The sequence below is a fragment of the Rhinolophus hipposideros genome (assembly GCF_964194185.1).
Source record: "Rhinolophus hipposideros genome assembly, chromosome: 21".
In the NCBI taxonomy this organism is placed as follows: domain Eukaryota; kingdom Metazoa; phylum Chordata; class Mammalia; order Chiroptera; family Rhinolophidae; genus Rhinolophus; species Rhinolophus hipposideros.
In genome coordinates this window covers 22,259,342-22,281,826 of record NC_138067.1, presented here as the reverse complement: position 1 = coordinate 22,281,826, position 22,485 = coordinate 22,259,342, and the positions used below count along the sequence as shown (strand labels likewise).

Here is a 22,485-nt window from a genome sequence, read left to right as displayed (position 1 = left end):
TTTGACAATGCACTTATGTACCCATTAACATGGAAAGCAACTCAAGATTTATGTTAGATTGAAACAGGATCTCATCTATAGATAAATAATATGTATTTAGATAGATGAAGATTTTAAACCAAAGTTAATGACTTCTCTGGGTAGAGACAAGTTTTCTTTTTTGCCTCTTTACTTTTCTAACTTTAAAAAATTATTCTACATTGAACATGTGTACTTACATAACAGTGAGAATTACTCAAAACGTTTTTCATTCTACTCCTTGTCATGTGTTTACTTACAAAAGAAAAAGCCTTTCTTCTCCTATTGGCCATGCTCTACAGCTCAGAAGCAGCTCTCTTAGACAGTTGGAAATGGAGGAAAACACAAACGCTAATATGCTGGTTTTGGGGGAGAAAAATATTGAAAAGCCAATGTTTGAATTACCCATGATTTTCAATTATTTATGCTCTCATCTGCTACCAATTCCACCGAAAATTGCCAGCTGAGTAAGTAAAATTTTGGCAATGAGCAGTCTGTGCCTGAGGTTCAGGTTTTTAGGTCTTCCTTGTAAAAACGAGATTTCATCTTTCAGGGAGATGCTTGGAAAACGTTTGCTGTTAAATGGTGCGACAGTAGTTTAGTAGCAGGCAACTTCTTTTATTTTTTTTTCAAGGAGAGTACAGCTCACAGTGACCCATGCAGGGATCGAACCAGCAACCTTGGTGCAACCAGCACCACGCTCTAACTAACGGAGCTAACCAGCCACTCCAATAGGAGGTAACTTGTTGCAATGGTTTAGAATTGAACAAGCCGGGTAGGCAAATTTTTTTTTTACATAAACTCAACCCCACGCCTCTTTACAGGCTCCGATTTCTGGGGGCGGTATTTTGGAATTCTTGGATTAACTACCAGCCTTTGGATAAAGATATGTCCTTTATTAAAGAGTTAGGAAGAAGCAGCAAGAGCCACAGTTTTAATATTTTCATCTTTTCAAAATGTACTGACAACTCTTTCTTACAACTTCCTTCCGCCAGAAAGTTCAAAAAAACAGCGGTAAAACCCTTCTTCCGCTCTTCTGTTTGGGGGCTGTTTGACGGACGTAGATTTTTACCAATTATATGAAGCTTCCTCGCGCGTGCTCCCTCCTAGTCAGTCTACGCAATTACAGCCAATGAGAGCGCCGCTCTTTCAGCCAGCGGTGACCAAAGGAAGAAGAGAGAGGGTATTGGCCGACGTCTGGGACTACTGCCCAATAGGAGGAGGCCGCTCCCGCTGCTCAGGCGGGCAGCTTGAGATGCTGGGGAAGTGGCGGTTGGTACGGTGGAGACGCAAGTTCTGCTGAAGAAACGGCTGTGACTGCCGCGGGCTCGCGAGCTCCGCTGCGTCCTTCCGGCTTCAGGTGAGGAGGGCGCTTGCCTCTTCCCAGGCTTTGGGCCTCTGACTCCGGAATAGCTTCCCGGGCTTGGTCCCTGGACGCAGGGCCTAGGGACGCTCACGCGGTGGGCCGCGGGCGGTCATGGAATCCCGCGGCCTGACGAGATTCGGCCGCTCTGGACGGCCCCAGTCCTCGGGGCTGCGGCGTCCGAAGTGGGGCTCTTTCGAGGTTCGTGAGACCCCCGAGGTCGCGGCGGGGGGGGGAGGCAGGAACTTCGGGCGATCCCGGAAGGAGGCGAGTTCGCCAGCTGTTGTCTCAGGCGCCGTGGCTCAAACCCTTCATCTTACAAATATTGGCTCTCCCTGGAGTGCCCTTTAGTTGCACCTATTTCAAGTTAACTGAATAACCTAATTTTTATGTGTTCTTCTAAGAACTTAATTTTTAGTTGTATCCCACTTCACAGTGACGCTGCGACGTGTGTATTTTTGTTATCCCCGTTTTACAGGTAAACTAGTTGAACAGAGGATAAGAAACCCGCCGGAGGCCCCCCAGGTAGTAGGCGATCAAGGAGAGAGTTGACCCAACTCTGTTGCTGCCTCTTATTGATTGGAGGCCATCACCCCGCTACGGATACTGATTGAAATCTGAGGAACAAAGCTTGGTTAAGGAGACACGGGGGAGGTTAACATTCTAAGCTTCAACTCTCTTGGCACCCCGAGAAAATAGCATTTGTGTGACAGGCAGAGAGGTCACGGGCTGGGGTGACCAGCGATGGCCTTTTGCTCTCGACATCCCTGGTTACTCCAACGGCTGGAGAGAGCGTTTCCCCACATGGATTGGGAAGCTTTGCTCCAGAACTGCGACGCTGTTTCATAAAACTTATGTCAGGATGAAAGTGTTCTGTATCTGTGTCGTTCTGTATCAGGTGCTGATGTGTTAGTAGTTGTTGGGTTTTTTGTTTTGTTTCTTTTTAAGTGTATGGTGGGTAATTCACTAGGTATTTTGCGTCTTCTACGTACTTGATGCTGTGGACGACAAAGTGATGAAGTTGATGTATTCAGTTCTCCGCCTTCCTGTTCTAATCAGCACCGGTTACTCATCAAAACTGGCCCGTGGTGGGAAGAAATTTCATTGTCCAATATTTGACCATGCTGAAAAGTACAGAGAATAGGTTTTTCAAGACCGGTGCGTTCGCTCCTTAGATCTCACAAGTCTTGGCCATTACTTTTTGAGATCATCGCTTCCATTTTTTAAGAAGTAAAAATATTATGTATATACAGTTGGAGCCCCATGTGTCGGCAGCGCATCCCTGCGCCGCTTTTCTCCTGAATTTGGTATTTTAAGTCTAGATAGCAGTGTGGGTTTGCATGTTTTAAGTATCCTCAAAATGGAATTAGTGGATTTGTTTGCAACCTTTGTTTCTACTGGATATAAATTTTGAGGACAGTTTACTGTGTTGGGGTTCTTAGTTGGGAGAGAGCTTGTGGTTCCATCTTGACTATATGCTTTGCTTTACTTTGTTCTCAGTTTTCTGAAGGCTTTGTGGTACTTCAGTTAATCAGATATCCTGGCTTGATCTTATAATTTTATTATTGTCTTAGTGGGCTGTCTTTTCTACTTCCTGGAAGAGTTCCTCAACTTTATCTTCTGCTCCTTATTAAATCTTTTATTTTGGTTGTCATTTTTATTACCCAGATCTCTCTTCTTTTTTTCGTTTGTCTTTTTTCCCCCAGCATTCTTTTCTGGTAAGTTTAGATTTTTTTTCACTGTTTCTTGCATTGTCTTTCTTCCAAGTTTTTTCTGTTTGTCTTTGGTCTCTCATTTTGGAGGCTTTCTTCAAATGTCAGTTCATCCTTGGCTATTTGTTCATTTTTAAGGAGAGGCCTCCAGAAAGCTGATTGGAAGCTGTATGAGTGGCTGAACATTATCAACCGGTGGGCTTTTACTGTTAGATGTATGGATAGAGACCCAGCCATTTTCTTGGGGAATTCACAAATTAGTATTTATAGATCTCTTTTTCTTGAGCTGGTCTTATCTAGAGAGCAATCCTCTAATCTCCTGACTTGGGGTGCAGAGAATGTACATAAACCAGAGTATTGTGTCCTGGATTCGTGCAGGGGAAAAAGCTGGGGAGAAGGACTGGAAGTTTCACACTATTCACTTTGTAGACTTTCGTTTAAATCCTAATTTTCACTGCTATGCTACCTCCCATTCTGGTCTTAAGCTTGTCTGCTTTAAACCTCCAGTTTTCTACAGCGTAGGGTAAAGAGGGTTTTGTTTGTTTGGCTGTCTCTGTTGTTTGGGAGACACACTAATTACTTTCACAGGCCTTCAATCAACCTTTCTTTTCAGCTCCATCTTTCAACATTGTCTTCTGTGGTACCTGGTTTCTACACTCCTCTAAGTGGGAATAAACTTCTCAAGAACACACAATCCCTACTCTTTGCAGGCACTTGAGTTTTGTCTTTTCAGCTGTACCAACTAGTTACCAGTTATCAGTTCAAAAAACTGATTTACATATTTCCTATCCTGTTTGCACTTGTTTTGTCCTTGTGATTTATCCTTTTAAGATTTTTATGTAAAAAATACAGCTAACATACAACATTATATCTGTTTCGGGTGTACACCATAGTGGTTCAGCATTTATACACCTGAAGAAGTGATCACCGTTAATTCCAGTAGCTGTCTGATACCGTACAATACTATCACAATATTATTGACTGTTTCCTATGCCGTACGTTACATCCTCATGACTTATTTTATACCTGGGAATTTGAATCTTTTATTCCCCTTCACCTTGCCCCGCTTTTTAATTTTTCAATTACAGTTAACCTTTAACATTATTTTGTATTAATTTCAGGTGTACAGCATAGTCGTTAGAAGTGATCCCCCTGACTAGTACTCACCTGGCACTGTACATAGCTTTACCATATTATTGACTATTCCCTATGCTTTGCTTTACGTCACCGTGACTATTCTGGAACTACCAGTTAGTACTTATTAATCCTTTCACCTTTTTCACCCTGTCTCCCAAACCCCCTCCCATCTATCACCGTGATAAATCTAGTACCTATCTGACGCCATACATAGTTATTACAATATCATTGAATATATATATACTGTGTTTTCCCCAAAATAAGACCTAGCCGGACCGTCAGCTCTCATGCGTCTTTTGAAGCAAAAATTAATATAAGACCTGGTCTTAATATAAGACCGGGTATAATATAATGTAATGTAATATAATATAATACCAGGTATAATATAATAGAATACAATATAATACAATGTAAGACCAGGTCTTATATTAATTTTTGCTCCAAAAGATTCATTAGAGCTGATGGTCCTGCTAGGCCTTATTTTCAGGGAAACACGGTACTTCTCAGACTATCCCCTACAACTCTATGACTACTTTGTAACAACCAATTTGTACTTCTTAATCCCTTTCTTCCACCCCCTCAATTCCCCTCCCATCTGGCAACCATCAAAATGTTCTCTTTATCTATGAGTGTGTTTCTGTTTTGTTTTGTTCTTTAGATTCCACATATAAGTGAAATCACATTGTATGTGTCTTGCTCTGTCTGACATACTTTACTCAGCACAATACTCCAGGACCATCCATGCCACTGCACATGGTAAGAACCCATTCCCTTCCATAGCCAAGCAATGTTCCTTTGTACATATGTACCACCTCCTCTTTATGCATTCACCCATCGGTGGACACCCAGGCGGCCTCCACACCTTGACTATTGTAAGCAATGCTGCAATGGATCTATGGATGCACATGTCCCCTCGAAGTGATGTTTTGGGTTTCTTCAGATAAATACCCAGAGATGGGATTACTGGGTCCTTTGTCCTTTGTGTGTGGTGCTCCAGAAGTGTCCTTTGTGTGGGACGTGTGTGCCCTGTTATATTTGCGCCTTGATTGCTATTAGCATGCCAGTGCGTGGGATTGATGTTCAGGCTGCCTGGCTGTAGGATGTAGCCACATCCACAGCTTAGGGCTGTTGTGCAGGGATGCTCAGCACACGGAACTGCATCCGCCCCCGCAGGCTCTCGTGCCTGTTGAGACTGCCCTTTTGTTGTGCCACTTGTGGGGCTGATTGGGTGGTGCTCTGCTGTGGTCTGAAGCCAACCTCCAGGTATGTTGGTTCTGGGGCCTTTTGGGAGGTGCCCTGGTGCAGGCCCAGGTCACCCACTGCGTGTGACTGGCTGGGGACTGACTGGTAGGAGCTACGAAGTGATCCATGGTTGGTTGCCACCTGTGCTGGATCTGGAGGCCTGTGGGAGAGGCCACACTGTGAACCGAGGATGGTTGTCACCACTACTGGGCCTGGGGTAGTTTCGAAAAAAAGCAGGACACACGGAGGCCTGCTATCAGTTGCTGGCTCCCATAAGGTTCAGCTGCCGATAAAGCCTTGCGGAGTTGGGCGTGGTGGGGTCTCAGTGAGTCACCAGGGTGCAGCAAGTAGAGCTCACCAGACCATATCAGATTCAGATTTGGCCGTAGGTGTGGGGGAGGGCTCAACACAGGAAAGATAGCACCTGCCTATCCATGGGAGATGGACCCCACACAGATTCAGATTTGGCCGTAGGTGTGGGGGAGGGCTCAACACAGGAAAGATAGCACCTGCCTGTCCACACATGGGAGAAGGACCCCACACAGGAAAAATGGTGACTATCTTCCAGCTCTCGACCAAAGCCACACACCTCAGTCTGTCCCCCATATGTCTCTGACACCCCTTGAGTCACTGTCCCTCCTCCAGAGACCAGGGGGAGTTCCTGTGAGCAAGTAGCATGTCTATGCTGAGGATTCTTCAATGTCTTTACTTTTTGGAGAGAGGGGAGTCATGTTCATATGTTTTTAGGAATGACTAGAGAGAAAGATACATGTGCTTCATCTACCATGTTTATTGGAATTCCTGCCATTTACTCGGCCTCTGGCCCCATCACTTTGGGGAAACTGCTCTTTTCTAGGTTATCTGTCATCTCCACATTGCTAAATCTAATGGCCATTCTTTCTCATTGACCTACTTGACTATTTCCTCCTTGAAACATTCTTTCAAGCCACCACATTCTCCTGGGTTTCCTCCTACCTCATAGTCTTGTTTCTGGGTTCTCTTCCTGTAACTGTTGTCCTTTTGATGTTGATTTCTCCAGTTTTAGTCCTTGCCCCGCTTTTCTTCTGTTTCTTTTGTTTCTTAGGTAATTGAATCTCTCCCATGATTTTAAGTAGCATGTCTTGCTGAGGATTCTCTTTGAAGCTGTCTATTCCTTTCCATCTCTACTACTGCCACTCTTGCCCAAGCCTCTGTGACCACTATTGTACACTCCCACAGTAGCCTGTAAACCAGTCACCTGGCTTGCACTCGTGCTTCCCTACAGTTGATTCCTAACATAGCAAAATCTCCTTACCAAGGCCTTCAGTGGTAGTGGCCTGCCTCATCAACCCCATCCCATACTATCTGTTCTTCCTTCCTGTGCTCATTACACTGGTCTGCCTGCTTTCTCAGATGCACCAAACCCATGCTCACCAAGGACTTGGGTACTGATTTCCTTCTGAAATTCTCCCTTGGCTCTTCGTATGGCCTTCATTCCTCAGCTCATTTACACTCTCCAAGCAGCCTTCCCTGGCTGTTGTATCTCAAATGGTGCTTCTTGCCTTCTCCCAAAACCAAATATCACAATGTGTAATTTTCACATGTATTTGTTTATTCTCCCATTTGCTAGAATGTAAACTCTGTTATGCAAATCTTACCCATCTTCACGTGTGGGATATCTGACTACATGATGAATATTTACAATAAGTATTTGTTAAATGGACTAACAGATGGAATTAGAAATGAGAAACAAAAGAAATGCATAGGGTAAATCAAGTTTGCTCAGTGTTTTTGGAGAAATTAGGTAAATTTCTATTTTAAGTTAGTAATTGAATTAATTTTGCAGGTGTCCTTTGTCTTTGTCCTCTGTAACTTGGTGCCATGAAAAATGATTATTGTTTACTAAAATTAAATATAGCATTATAAGCATTTGTTTTGGTAAATGTCCATATTCAGGTCATGACAGAGAACTGTAAGGTCTAGGAGACTGATTACGTTCAAACCCAATAGTTCAATTCCCTTATATCTATTTTAGAAAATAGTAGTATGATCACATGACTTTATTTTTAAAGGGTGAACTGTACAACCGGTTATACGTGTTCTATGGAGGAACAAAATGGATGATTTCCAAAACACTTCTGATTTAAAATAGGTAACAAAATCTTTTTAAGCTTCTCAGTTTTGCCAAAATGAGAAAATAAAAATTTTAAAAGACTAGATATGATTATATCAGCTACATGACATGTTTTGTCAATTTTAATAATACTTTTTACAATTATTGCTTCCTCAGTGATGGCGCATGAAACAATGGAATATGATCTTCAGGTACAGTTAGATCATCATGCTGCGGAACAGCCTGCTGCTGTTGAAGTGGTCAGCAGCCAAGGGGGGCCACCCCTGCTCCAGCCTGTTCCTATTGAAGTGGACAGCAGTCAGGGGGAACCGCACCTGTTGCAGCCTGCATCACAGGTGGCCATTGACCTGACAGAGGAAGAGGACCTCTCGGGAGAAGGGAATGTGGAGAACACCAATCCTGGAGCTTCAGAGGTGCATGGGCAGGAATCTGGTGCTAACCGCGTTATCCGAGTGGCTTCAGGGGATTCAATGAGCACCTTCATCAGTGGGCTACAGAGACTTCATGGCATGCTGGAATTCCTGAGACCACCTTTAGACCACAACTTGGGGCCAGTGAGACCCAGGAGGAGGAGAGGGTCTGCTTCACGAAGGGCAAGAGCCGGAGGGTCTCAGAGGACAGCCAGTGCCAGGTAAATAATGTATAAGTTATGGGATTAGTCCCAAATTGGGAATTCTGACCCGTAGGCTCTGGTCATACCCCCCAGTGCTGCCGAAGATAGGCATTATGACTTTTGGCAAATCAGGTAACCGTTCTGAACCCCTGTTTCCTTATGAAAAGTCAGATGAAAATAAAAGTGTTGGCCTTATTTACTTTACAAAATAATTGAAGGCATAAGTTATATGCTTTGAAAACTAGGTGATAGTTTGTTGGCAGTGGTTTCTGTAGAGGCTGGCTCTTCTTTAGATCGTTTACATCTTTTATAGCAAAAAAGTATTTCATAACTTACATGTTCACTCCACTCACCCAAGATCCATTTTTCACTGGCACTCCACGTAGTGTTGCAAGCTGGATTTAGAGAATAGTTGTGAAAAGTAGAATGTGGATTCATTTAGAGCTTATCTAAGTGGGAAGCATTCCAGCCCTTCTCACGTGAGAATGTGTTAAAGAGTTTAAAATTTTCTTTCATAGTTTTTGCTTTGAACTTACCTCTTGAAGGGCTTAGCTGTTAAGTCTTGACAGGGTTACTACAAAGAGTAACAGTTGTCTGTGCCTCCTCTGTTTTTAACTTTCTCCTGTTTTATTTGAAATACTTTATTTCACATTTGGTCTTTTAAATATTTTCATGTTTAAAAACGTGGAATTCAAGCTCTTTATTTTATGGACCCTAAGAGTGTTTTGCTCAGGGTCTCATAGCTACAGCATAGAACCTGGATCTAACTCGTTTTCTATACAAGCAGATAGAGGAAGCTTCAGTCAGATTAATTAATTTTCTTAACACTATGAGAATAATGAGATGATACTAAAAAGCAGAAGCTAGGCCAACTATTTATGTTTTATAAACGATGAAGCTGATGGGGATAATTTGTGACTTTTCGGGAGTAACTCTGGAATTGGGATAGTGCCTTCAGATTCTGGATTTAGCATCCTGTTTCACGGACCTACTGATTACTGTAGTGGGGCCTGCTATTACTGTGGCTTTAGTCTTTGTAGTGCCTGGTCACTTCTGGATGTGTCACGGAACTTTTAGTTCAGTGTAAAGAACACAGATTCTGGGGCCACATAAATGTGATATTAAAATTTTTCTCCCTAAATATTGTGTTGTAAGCAAATTATATACTAAATTCACATAAAAATGTGAGCTTTTCCAGGAATAGTTGCTTATACCTAATGAATTTTTTGACATGAATTTTTCATTATGGTGTTTGGCATTTACTCACCTGACAGACTATTCTCTAGGCCAGGTGTTAAGAGCCTGGGTCAAGGTGAGCTGCTTTTGCCTCAGAATATTATAGTGCTCCACTGTAAGGGACTGAACTTTGCTTGGAGATACATTGGTGAACAGGATAGACCTGTTCTCATGGTGCTTGTGGAATCTAGGACTATAGAGGTAAGCAAGAGCTTACCATACTATTATTGCATTAAGAAATGATAACAAAAATTATCATCAAAAAACGCATGGAAAGGAGGATTTCTTGCATTTCAAGTTGGCACTCTCAAAGAGAAAAACCCATAGCACTGCCTCCTGTCGCTCTTCATAGTTCACCTTTCCTGTGTACCGACCTGACCTTGGAAATGGCTATTTTGCTGTATAAAAGCAAGATTAATGAGTGATTTTTTTAAAAAAATTAAGTTAATCACTTAATTTTTTACCTCTAGCTAGACTGACTAAGAAATAGAAGACTCAAAGTATTAAAATCAATGATGAAAGAGGGAAGGAACATTACTATCAACCTTACAGAGGAAAGCAATATTATAAGAGACTACTGTGAACAAGAAATTAGGTAACCTAGGTGAAATAGACACATTTCTAACCAGATGTGTATGTTATCTATATTCTCAAGAAGAGAAAGAAAATCTGAATAAACCAATAACAGAATTAGTAATTAAAAAAAAATTTGCACAAAGAAGAACCCAGAATTATATGGCTTCCCTGGTGAATTCTTCCAAACAGTTAAAGAAAAAATAAATAACATCTATACTTCATAAACCCCTCTAAAAAATGGAAGAGGAGGAAATGCTTCCCGATTATGTGAGGCCAGTATTACCCTGATACTAAAACCACACAAAGACATTACAAGAAAACTATAGAACAACATCATTTATGAATATAGATACAAGAATACTCAACAAAATACCAGCAAATCAAATCCAACAACATATAAAAAGGATTATACACCATAACCAAATAGGATTTGCTCCAGGAAAGTAAGGCAGATTGAACATACAGAAAACAATCAGTGAGATGCACCAAAGTAATACAATAAAGGGTGGGGGGGGAATGAACATTTCATCAGATGCAGAAAAAGCATTTGACAAGTCCCTTTCATGATAACAACAACAAAACATTTAACAAACCAGGAATGGGAGCGAACTTCCTCCACCTGATAAAGGGCATCAATGAAAAACTCAATAGCTAACATACTCTATGGACAAAAACTAAAAGCTTTACCCCTAAGATCAGGAACAGACAAGGATGTCTGCTATTAACCATTGTATTAAAGGTTCTAGCCATGGCAATTAGCCAAGAAAAAGAAATACAAGACATTTTGATTAGAAAGGAAGAAATAAAACTACCTGTTTGCAGATGACATAATCCTTGTATATATCAAGTTGTGAAAAAAGCGAGACCCAAAAAGCCACATATTGTATGATTCCATTTATGAAATGTCCAGAATAGGCAAATCCACAGAGAGAAAGTAAATTAGTGATTGCTGGAGGCTGGGAAAAAGGAGGAAGAAGTGGGGGGTGACTTCAAATGGGTACAGAGTTCATTTTAGGTGTGAAAATGTTTTGGAGTTAGATAGTGGTTGCATAACTACAATCAGTACTTATTTCAATGTACTCACCTGTCTTTTTTGTTTTTTTACAAAGGTGAGCCTTCTTTCTATTGAATTGGATACAGATAATGTTTATTTCATTCAATCATCCATTTCTTTATACAAAGCCCTAGTTTGCCACAAATTTTAGCCAACCTATGAGAAATCAAAATTTTTCTATCTGAGCAGTCTCCAGTAATGTTTCTGGGCAATAATATATCTTAATGTCATAAAAACAGTTATTAAAACTTAAAAGTAGGTCACCTTTCAGTAATACTTTATGATTATTAGCTCAGTAATGTGTTCTAAAGTTCAGAACAACTTTTCAGTTTTTAATACCAAATGTCATTTTAATTCTGTGGTATAAGTAGGGTATAGTCTTTTTTTTTCTTTTTTAATCTTGGGAAATAAGGGAAACTGAAGTATAGCAGTGGTTATGGTTAAAACTCAGCCAGCCAGAATGGCTTGGAGTGTTAAATCAACTCCCAGCTCTCCTCATCTTGAGTTCTTTTTTACTATCATGTGTTTTTAACTTTAACCTGATATCACTTAAACTTGAGAAGAAAAATAATATCTTAAAATAAAAGTTGAAGCAATGATGACTAAAGCCAGACTTCATACTGTATCACAAAAGGCCTTGGTCTGCCTAGCTGCAGCAGCAAAATCCCATGAAACCATATTTGACCAACAGGGCCCTTTTCCTTGCCCATTCTCTTTTCAACCCCCTAATACTGCAGACAAATGGCTGAGTTGTGTCTTTTAAAAGATAATGACACATGGCCAAAGGCCAGTAAAGTAGGATTAGCTTTTAGCAGAAGGGTCAAGCTCCAGTGTTGGCTAATACAAAAATTGAGTAGAAAAGAGAGTATCCAGACCTAGCCAGCATCTGCCTAAATCTGCTCTTCTTGCTTCAGTGTTCAAAGGCAGCATTTAATAGCCTGGAGATGGGTTGAAATGAAGGCTTTACCTTCAGATTACTATGGGTTGTTCTTGTGATGATGGTCCAGTGTTTTATAACTGTCGTCTTTCTGCCTGCATAGGTCCAGAGCACCATTGGATGCTTACTTTCAAGTGAGCAGGACCCAGCCTCATTTGCCAACTACCTCTCCTAATTCAGGGGCTAGTAATCCTGTCTCTGAAGACTTGCAGGTATCAAGTAATTCTGATTCTGACAGCGACAGTTCTATAGAGTATGAAGAGGTTGTTGTCCAGGAAGAGGAACCTGGAGCTGTTGTTTTAGAAGGTGAGTGTTTTATCCGGATTTGGATTCATAAGGCTAACATCTAGAAAGCTTATACTCCAGAAGGCTAGAAACCGTAGATGTGTTTTAATACTTTCTCTTTAACCCCCTCCCCAAATGTTATAGATTCCTGCTTTATAGTATAGCTGTCACTGGCCCTAATAACATAAAGAGGATTTGATCTGATTTGCAGTTTAATGATTTGTGACCCAGTGAGTCAGTTACTTTGTAATGACGTATTCCCTTTCATTTTCTTATATCTCTAAGAAGGAAGGACTTCTTTTTTTTTTTTTAGGAAAGCTTTGTAAATTCAGCATCCTATTTAGTCTTTCCTCTGTTTAAGTCCTAGTATAATGTTATGTGTTGTTCAAGTGGAACTTTATTTAGCAGTAGGTGGGCAGTGACTCCTAAAGCATACATCCTGTTTACATTAAAAACCTCTGACATCCCAGATTGTGGGATTTTCCCACTAAACGGAAACAGGGCTTTTTGGAGAAATGGCTTTCCAGGTCTGGGATAGGAGATATATAAGATGAGCCTCAGGCATTTTATTATGCTAGAAAGCAAGGAGACCACCTAAGTTTCATAGAATTAACATCAGGCACAGGAGCAACCTTAAAAGGGCTCTTAGTGACCTAAGATGGGACAATTTGAACATCAAAAGGAATAATGAATGTATTCTTGGATTGTAGGTTGAAATACATCAAATCTATGAAAATTTATAAATTCATAATTATGTATTTTTTAAAAACCTCATTTATCAATCATTGTAAGTTATTGGAGCCCTAACTCATTACTCTGAAAGCTGGTAAATAAAGGATTAAGCATTTATCCTGCCTTTCTAGGATGAACTATATTCAGGAAAACCAAATATTTCAAGGAGTTTTTAATTTTGTTTTTGATTTTAAGACTTTTGAGAATAGTTTAAGGTTCACAACAAAATTGAGAGGAAGGTACAGAGACTTCCCATACTCCCTCTGTCCCCATACATGCATTGCCTCCCTATTATCAGCATCACTCACCAGAATGGTACATTTGTTACACACCATAATCACCCAGAGTCCATAGTTTACTTTAGGGTTCAGTTTTGGTACCGTGTTTCTCTGAAAATAAGACCTAACCGGACAATCAGCTCTAATGCTTCTCTTGGAGCAAAAATTAATATAAGACCTGGTCTTATTTGACTATAAGACCAGGTCTTATATAATATAATGTAATATAATATGTAATGTAATATAATATAATATACAATGATATAATATAATACCAGGTCTTATATTAATTTTTGCTCCAAAAGACACATTAGAGCTGACGATCTGGCTAAGTCTTACTTTCGGGGAAACACGGTATTATACATTCTGTGGATTTGGACAAATATATAATGACATATACCCACCATTATAATATACACAGCATTTTTACTGCCCTAAAAATTCTCTGTGCTCTGTCTATTCATCCCACCTACCCCAAGGAAGTTCTTTTATGTAGAAAAATTCCAGCTAATAATGGTTCAGGAATAATAGGAAAAAGTCATCATTTTGTGACTTCTAATGAAATGATGTATCTAGACAAAGATCATCAGTGGATCCTAAAATGATTAGGTTGGAAGGTTAGTGGGATTCTTTTTAATAGGGGGACCAAGCTGACACCTCCAGACTTTACATGCCTCGATGTGCTAGTTGGAAATATCCTCCATTTAGGAAGTACTTTTGCCAGAAACCCCCCACAAAACGTGAATCTACTTAAGACTCTAGTTTGTACAATTTAGAGGAACAAGGTAAGCAACATCTCAAAGATGCAATCATTCAAATCTAACATGTAGGACATTTGGAATATCTAGAAAAAGATCTAAGTGTCTATGAAAATGTAGTTTTGTAAAGGGACTATCTCAAATCAGTGTCGATAGCTAACTACAAAACAATAAAATTGGATTCATTCCAGTTTTATATAAACCAGGACATATTAAGTGGATCAGAGACCTGATTTAAAAAATGAAACCATTTTAGTATTAGAAGGGTACATGAGTGATAAAACCTAGTAGTTAGGAGTACTTCAAAATCTAGAAGCAATCCAAGAAAATTAGATTTAAAACAAAGAAAAATTGTTTAGTGACAGTAAGGCAGCATAGATAACTTTGATTCCACTTACATAAAATGTCCAGACAAGGCAGATCTGTAGAGACAAACTCCAGGGCTGCTGGTGCATATGGGAAGTGATTCTAAATTGGCATGAGAAAATCTTTTTGGGGTGGTAGAATTGTTTTAAAATTGGATGTGGTGGGGGTTTTACAGCTCTGTAAAATTTACTGTAAGTAAAAGGTAAAACGATATCATGAAACAATCGGTTAAATCCCGGACATAGGACATTTCATAGGACAAATGACCAGATTTCTCCAACAAATCAATGACAAAACAGATGAATTTTAATTTAGAACTTACTGTTCCTCAAAATAAATCATTAAGAGAGTAAAATGGCAACCCACTGACTGGATAAGACATTCACAATACATTTATCTTAAAAAGAACTTATATCTTGGATATAAAAATAAGGTCTACAACCTAGAAGAAAAACGAGCAAAAAGGTACTTCCAAAAAGACTTCATTAGTCATCAGGGGTGGGCCAACATTACCATGATACCAAAACCAGCAAGGACATCACAAAAAAAGAAAATTATAGGCCAATATCTTTGATGAACTTAGATGAAAAAATCCTAAATAAAATAGTAGCAACTCAAATATCATAGCACACTGAAAGGATCATACATCATGATCAAGTGGGATTCATTCCAGGGATGCAAGGATGATTCAACATCAACAAATCAGTTGATACACCACATTAACAAAAGATAAAAATCATCACCTCAATAGATATATAATAAGCATTTGACAAGATATACAACATCCATTTATGATAAAAACTCTCAGTAAAATGGGTTTAGAAGGAAAGTACCTCAACATAATAAAGGCCATATATGACATATCCTCAGCTATCATAATACTGAATGGCGAAAAACTGAAAGCTTTTCCTCTAAGATCAGGAATGAGACACTGTTATTCAATATAGTACTGGAAGTCCTAGCCAGAGCAGTTAGACAAGAAAAATGAAATTCATCCATATTGGGAAGGAAGAAATAAAATTGTTACTATTTGCAGATGACCTGATCCTATATATAGAAAACTCTAAAGACTCCAACAAAAAACTATTAGAAACAATAAACAAATACAGTAAAGTTGCAGGATATAAAATCAATATACGGGGGTGGCTGGATGGCTTAGTGGTTAGAGTGTGAGCTCTAAACAACAGGGTTGCCGGTTGGATTCCCACATGGGCCAGTGAGCTGCGCCCTCCACAACTAGATTGGAAGACGCTGAGCTGCCGGAGGGGCGGCCAAATGGCTCAATTGGTTAGAGTGTGAGCTCTCAACAACAAGGTTGCCAGTTCAATTCCCTGCAACTAAAGATTAAAAACGGCAACTGGAGTTGGAGCTGAACTGAGCTGTGCCCTCCACAACTAGATTGAAGGACAGTGACTTGGAACTGATGGGCCCTGGGAAAACACACTGTTCCCCAATATTCCCCAATTTAAAAAAAAATAAAATCAATATACAAAAATATGTTGCATTTTTATATACTAACAACAGTATCACAAAGAGAAACGAAGAAAACAATCCTATTTACAATTGCAATAAAAAGAATAAAATACCTAGGAATAAACAATGGAGGTGAAGGACCTGTACACTGAAAACTGTAGACATTGTTGAAAGAAATTGAAGACACAAAGAAATCAAAGATTTTCTGTGTTCAATTGAAAAAAATTAACATCATTAAAATATCCATATTACCTAAAGCAATCTATATATTTAATGCCAATCCTTATCAAAATCCCAATAGCATGTTTCTCAGAACTAGAAAAAACAATCCTCAAATTTGTAATGAATCCCAAAAACCCTGAATAGCCAAAGTAATGGTGAGGAAAAAAGAACAAAGTATCACATACCCTAACTTCAAACTATACTACAAAGCTACAGTAATCAAAATAATATGGTATTGGTAGAAAAACTGACACAAAGACCAATGGAACAGAATTGAGAGCTCAAAAAAACCCACACACACGGACAACTAATTTTTGACAAAGGAGCCAAGAATATACAATGGAGAAAGGAAGGTTTCTTTAATAAATGGTATTGGGAAAATTGGACAATCACATACAAAAGAAGGACACTTGATGGCTATCTTTTACCATATACAAAAATTAACTCAAAATGAATTAAGGACTTGAATGTAAGACCTGAAACAATAAAATACATAGAAGAAAACCAACATAGAAGAAAACAGACTTACGGACCTTGGGCTCAGAGGGGTTTTTGTGAATTTGACTCCAAAGGCAAGGAAAACAAAAATAAATGAATGGGACTACCTTAATCTAAAAAGCTGCACAGCAGAAGAAACCATAAACAAAACAAAAAATCAACCAAGCAAATGGGAGAAGATACTTGCAAACAGTACCTCTGATAAGGGACTAATATCTAAAATATATAAAGAACTCACACAACTCAACAATAAAAAATCTGGTTATGAAATGGGACCTGAATAGATATTTTTCCAAGGAAGACATACAGAGGACTAAAAGACATGAAAAGATGTTTAACATCACTAGTAATTAAGGAAATGCAAATCAAAACCACAGTGAGCTATCATTTCACACCTGTTAGAATGGCTGTTATCAAAAAGCCAAGAAATGAGGATGTGAAGAAAAAGGAACTTTGTACACTGTTGGTGGGAATGTAAATTAGTATAACCATACGGAAAAACAGTATGGAGGTTTCTCAAAATACTAAGAATAGAATTATCATATGATCTACCAATTTTTCTTCTGGGTATTTACCTGAAAAATACGAAAACGCTTATTCTTAAAGATATATGTACCGATATATTCATTGCAGCATTATTTAAAATAGCCAAGACATGGAAACACACTAAGTGTCCACTGACGGATAATTGGATAAAAAAGGTATGGTATATATACACATGGGATATTACTCAGCCATAAAAAAAGATGAAATATTGCCATTTGCAACAACATGGATGGATCTTAACAGTATTATCCTAAGTGAAGTAAGTCAGATGGAAAGGGGCAAAACTATGATTTCACCCATGTGGAATATAAAACAAAAAGTAACAAAGAAGGCCGGCCCGGTGGCTCCGGCGGTTAGAGCTCCATGCTCCTAACTCCAAAGGCTGCCGGTTCGATTCCCACATGGGCCAGTGGGTTCTCAACCAAAAGGTTGCCAGTTCAATTCCTCGAGTCCTGCAATAGATGGTGGGTTCTGCCCCCTGCAACTAAGATTGAACACAGCACCTTGATTTGAGCTGAGCTGCCACTGAGCTCCCAGATGGCTCAGTTGGTTGGAATGCGTCCTCTCAACCATAAGGTTGCCGGTTGGACTCCCGCAAGGGATGGTGGGCTGTGCCCCCTGCAACTAGAAAAACAGCAACTGGACCTGGAGCTGAGCTGCTCCCTCCACAACTAAGATTGAAAGGACAACAACTTGACTTGGAAAAAAAATCCTGGAAGTACACACTGTTCCCCAATAAAGTCCTGTTCCCCTTCCCCAATAATAAAAAGAAAAAAGATTTAAAAAAGTAGCAAAGAAACTAACAAAGCAAACTCAAGATACAGACAACAGAATGATGGTTACCAGAGAAGAAAGAGTGGGGGGAGTGTGAAGTTGGTAAAGGGTTAAATATATGGTAATGGAAGGAAACTAGACTTCCAATAGGAAGTGCAAAATAGAGGACACAGATGTTGAATTAAAATCTTGCACACCTGAAAATTTTATAATGTTGTAAACCAAAGTTACCCCAATAAATTTAACTTTAAAAAAACCTATAGTTTGATAACAAATATGCATCCGCCACAACAGCTAAAAATTAGAAGCCTGACAATGTGAAATATTGAAAAGAATATAAAGCAACCAGACCTCTTATACACTGCTGGTGGGAGTGTAAATTGGTACATTTTGGTAGTATCTTTACAAACTCATTATTTACGATCTATGGCTCAGCAATTCCACTTAAGATATAGAGCCAAAGAAATGAGTACATACCTGTATGTTCATCAAAGACATGTACAATAATGTAACAGCATTATTTGTAATAGGAAAAAGCTGAAAACTACCGAAACACACATCAGCAGTAGAATGGATATACAATTGTTATATATTTACAGAATAAAAAACCATCCGCAGTGAAAATGAATGAACTTCACATATTACTGGTAGTATGAAAGAATCTTATAAACAATGTAGAACAAAAGTAGCAGACAAAAAAAAAAAGGGTAACTCTGAGATGCCATTTATATACAAAAACAGGCAAAATCAGTCGATGGTGTTAGAATTTATTAAGGTGGTTTATCTTTGGTAGGTGTGAAGTCACCTTCCTTCCAAGATACAAGGAGGACATCAGGGTATAAGGGGCACTGTTGGGCTTGCTGCTGTTTCTGATTTATAGTTCAGTTTGTGAAAATTCACTAAACTGAATATTTAGGATTCACTTTTCTATATATACATTACAATTCAATAAAAGTTTTTTCTTTTTAAATAACCAATTCGAAAGGGCTCCCATTAGCCTATGATGGGACAATTTGAGCCTCCAAAAGAAAAATGACTAAAAATTAAAACTCCCTTGACCGTTAATGGAGGTTGTGAAAGGTTGGTGAAGACGCTGATAGTCTAGGGGTCAGATAGACACCACCTGAACTCAATATGAGCCTGCTGATGTGCTACAATCAGAAATGCACAACCTAAGAAGTATCTTGCTGCCCTCTTCCCAAAAAACAATTTAATCTACTGAAGCCTATAGACAAGGGGTGTCCATACTGCGGCCTGCGGGCCAACTGCAGTCCGCAATCCATTTTTAATTGGCCTGCAGCAAATTCCAAAAATATATTTAGTTTACTTAAATAAACCAGGTGAGGTAATACGTACTTCACCTTGAGTGAGTGGCCCGGCTCTTTGTGTATTTTACCGCATATGGCCCTTGGTGAAAAACATTGAAAAATGTTTGGACACCCCTGCTATAGACCTACCGGCCAATTTATAGGAAATATAGGTGATACAGCAAATAAGGAAGCAATAACAGAAGCAATGAGCCATTCCAGGATGTAGGGCATTTAAAAGACAAATGACCAGATCTCCCCCAATAAATCAATGACGAGATAAAAACGAGTAAAGGAAAATTGTTATAGAATGGAAAAGATTTAAGAGACATAACAGTCAAGCACAATTTGGAGATTTTGTTTAGATCCTGATTGGAGTAAATCCACTGTAAAGAGCAACTACAGCACAATTGGGGGAAATTTTGAATATTAACTGGGTGCCTGGGTATTAGTATTAAAGGATTATTGTTAACTTTATGAGGTTAAAATAGTGTTTATATAAAAATAAATCCTTATTAGTTAGTATGCAAAAGTTTTCACGAGTGAAATGATATTTTAGGGTTTGTTACTAAGTATTCCAAAAGAAAACAATAGGAATGGGGTTTAGATGGATCAGGACTGGAAAAATACTATTTTTGAAATGGGGTGATGGATACCACCTGTGGGTTAATTTTAGAGTTCTGTCTACTTTTGTGTATGTTTGAAAGTATCTAAAATGAAAAAAATAAATTCACTGATGCTACTTGGGGAAATTGTCATCCCTTTTGTAGCAGCACTACTGATTAGAAATGGTGAGTGAATCAGGCTCTCCTGCTATTCTCTCATACCTGACTTAAGTCTTCTTTTGTGTATTTCCTATCCTATCATTTCTGGAAACGACTTGGCAGAACAACCAGGAGGCATTTCAGCAGAGCAAGAAGTTATATGTATTGGTGGAAGAGAGACCCCGCCCAAGCAGGTAATACGAACATTCTTTTAATCGAATGGTTTGGGTTTTCATCTACGAAGCAGTCTGCAGCTGAAATGGAAAACCTGCAGGCTTTGTAGGTGCACGTGTGGGTCCTACCCAAGTTATTTGTGTGACTTCTTTCTCTTAGGTTTAAAGAGGGGAGGGGAGGGAGGAGGTGTGAGGATAACTTGTCCTGCTTACCTAACAAGGGTAAGTGTCAATTAAAATAGCAGTTATGAACGTAGTTTATGAACTATCTGGCAGAATATGATTGCTATGTGATTGTCATGTAGGGTCTCTGGTCCCATTCCCCACATAAGAACGCCAAACATGGTGAGGCCAAAAAGGAACACCCACGGAGCCATATGTAGGGGAGTCAGACCACTATATTCTCGCTGGCGTCTGGGTTGGAGACACAGGAAGTAGGAGCCACACAATCCGCTACTTGCTGTCCGCTTCTCTGCCAACCTACCCCACTTGCTAGCTGCAATCCGCCCTGCTAACTGCAATCCGCTCTTGCCAGCTCAGCCACCATCTTCTTGCTAGACCCCATTTGCTGCTAGCGTAGCCACAGCAGTTATATTGGTGGCCAATGGCTTACTGGTTACAGCTGACGGCCAACTAGCCACAGCTGATGCCCATCCAATCACAGTGGATGGCCATTTACTACCTGAGCCAGCATCTTTCCACGTGAGGCTGAGAGCCTGGAAACTGCACTCCTGGCTCTGTCCCCACAGTGAAAGACAATTTTTATTTTTAAAAATAATATATTCTTTTTTTTTTTTTTAAAGATTTTATTGGGGAACAGTGTGTACTTCCAGGCCTTTTTTCCAAGTCAAGTTGTTGTCCTTCAATCTTAGTTGTGGAGGGTGCCGTTCAGCTTCAAGTTGTTGTCCTTTCAGTCTTAGTTGTGGAGGGCACAGCTCAGCTCCGCCCAGGTCCAGTTGGCGTTGCTAGTTGCAGGGGGCACAGCCCACCATCCCTTGTGGGAGTCGAACCGGCAACCTTGTGGTTGAGAGGATGCACTCCAACCAACTGAGCCATCTGGGAGGCAGCTTAACTCAAGGTGCTGTGTTCAATCTTAGTTGCAGGGGGCGGAGCCCACCATCCCTTGCGGGACTCGAGGGATTGAACTGGCAACCTTGTGGTTGAGAGCTCACTGGCCCATGTGGGAATCGAACCGGCAGCCTTCGGAGTTAGGAGCATGGAGCTCTAACCGCCTGAGCCACCAGGCCGGCCCCTATACCTTGTTCTTGTTTGTTTTTCCAACTTACACATCTTGGACGCTTTCTATTATCAGTACATGAAATTGAACCTCATTTTTATTAATACTTTAATAATAGTGTTCCTTCATATAAATAAATTTTTAGTTAACTCTTCCCTTGTCATGTATACATGTGTAGGGACGGAGTTCCAGAAAGCAGTTTCCAGACTATAGACCTCACATGGAAAGGTGCTGGCTGACGTAATAGATGGCCATCAGCTGTAAGCAGTTAGCCTTTAGCCACTAACATGGCTACTGTGGCTACGCTGGCAAGCGCGGATTGTGGCTAGCAAGTGCAGTTAGCAAGCGGATTGTGGATCATGTTGGTCCTACTTCTATGTGTTGCCCGGCTGCCAGCGAGACGGGGGTGCAGGAAGGTCCATCATTAGGGTACTGGGGGATGTTTGCTTCTGTGTCTCCACTAGCCACCATCGAGAATATAGTGGTATGACTCCCCCATCTGTGGCTCCATGAGTATTCCTTTTTGGCCTCATCATGTCCTGCGTTCTTGTGTGGGGAGGGGGAGCTGAGTCCCTGCATTACACTATGGTTGTTCCCTTGTTCTTTATTTTTTTCCTGATACAAATCATGCTGTATTGAGTATCCTTATATTAATGTCTTGGCAAATATTTGTGACTATATTCATCGTATATATTCCTAGCAGAGAAATTGCTGTGTCAAAGAAAAGATAATATTATGTATTTTAGTTTTGCTAAATATCATGCCAAATTGCCCTCTGGAAAATCTTTGCCACTTTCTACTTGCAGCAACAATATGTAAGTCCCCATTTCTTCCCTACCCTCTACAGTGCTTGGTGTCATCAGACATCCCAATTTATACCATCTAATACATGAAAAAATGGTATCTTACTTTAATTTGCATTTCTTTAATTATAAATGAACATTTCATTGACCATTTGTATTTTTTTGTAATTTGTTTATATCCTTTGCTTTCCTGGTATTTTTGTTTGATTCACATGAGCCAAGTATTTTATAGGTACTTGAGATGATTATAAACCTAATTTTGGATGTG

At 39.8% G+C, this 22,485-nt stretch overlaps 1 protein-coding gene across 3 annotated transcripts in view; it reads left to right on the top strand.

Annotated features, from left to right (window-relative positions):
* Positions 1-1,250: 1,250 nt before the first annotated feature.
* RFWD3 (ring finger and WD repeat domain 3) overlaps positions 1,251-22,485 on the top strand; it is a 39,359-nt gene continuing 18,124 nt past the window's right edge. The window contains exons 1-5 of one of the 3 annotated variants that reach the window (XM_081030550.1): positions 1,251-1,378; positions 7,524-7,603; positions 7,742-8,216; positions 12,105-12,307; positions 20,128-20,198. In XM_081030550.1, the coding sequence (XP_080886676.1) occupies positions 7,744-8,216; positions 12,105-12,307; positions 20,128-20,198 (747 nt within the window). In that variant the 5' untranslated portion in view covers positions 1,251-1,378; positions 7,524-7,603; positions 7,742-7,743. Of the gene's footprint in view, positions 1,379-4,888; positions 4,987-7,523; positions 7,604-7,741; positions 8,217-12,104; positions 12,308-20,127; positions 20,199-22,485 lie in introns of all 3 variants that reach the window. The other 2 variants (XM_081030548.1, XM_081030549.1) reach the window with 2 other exon arrangements.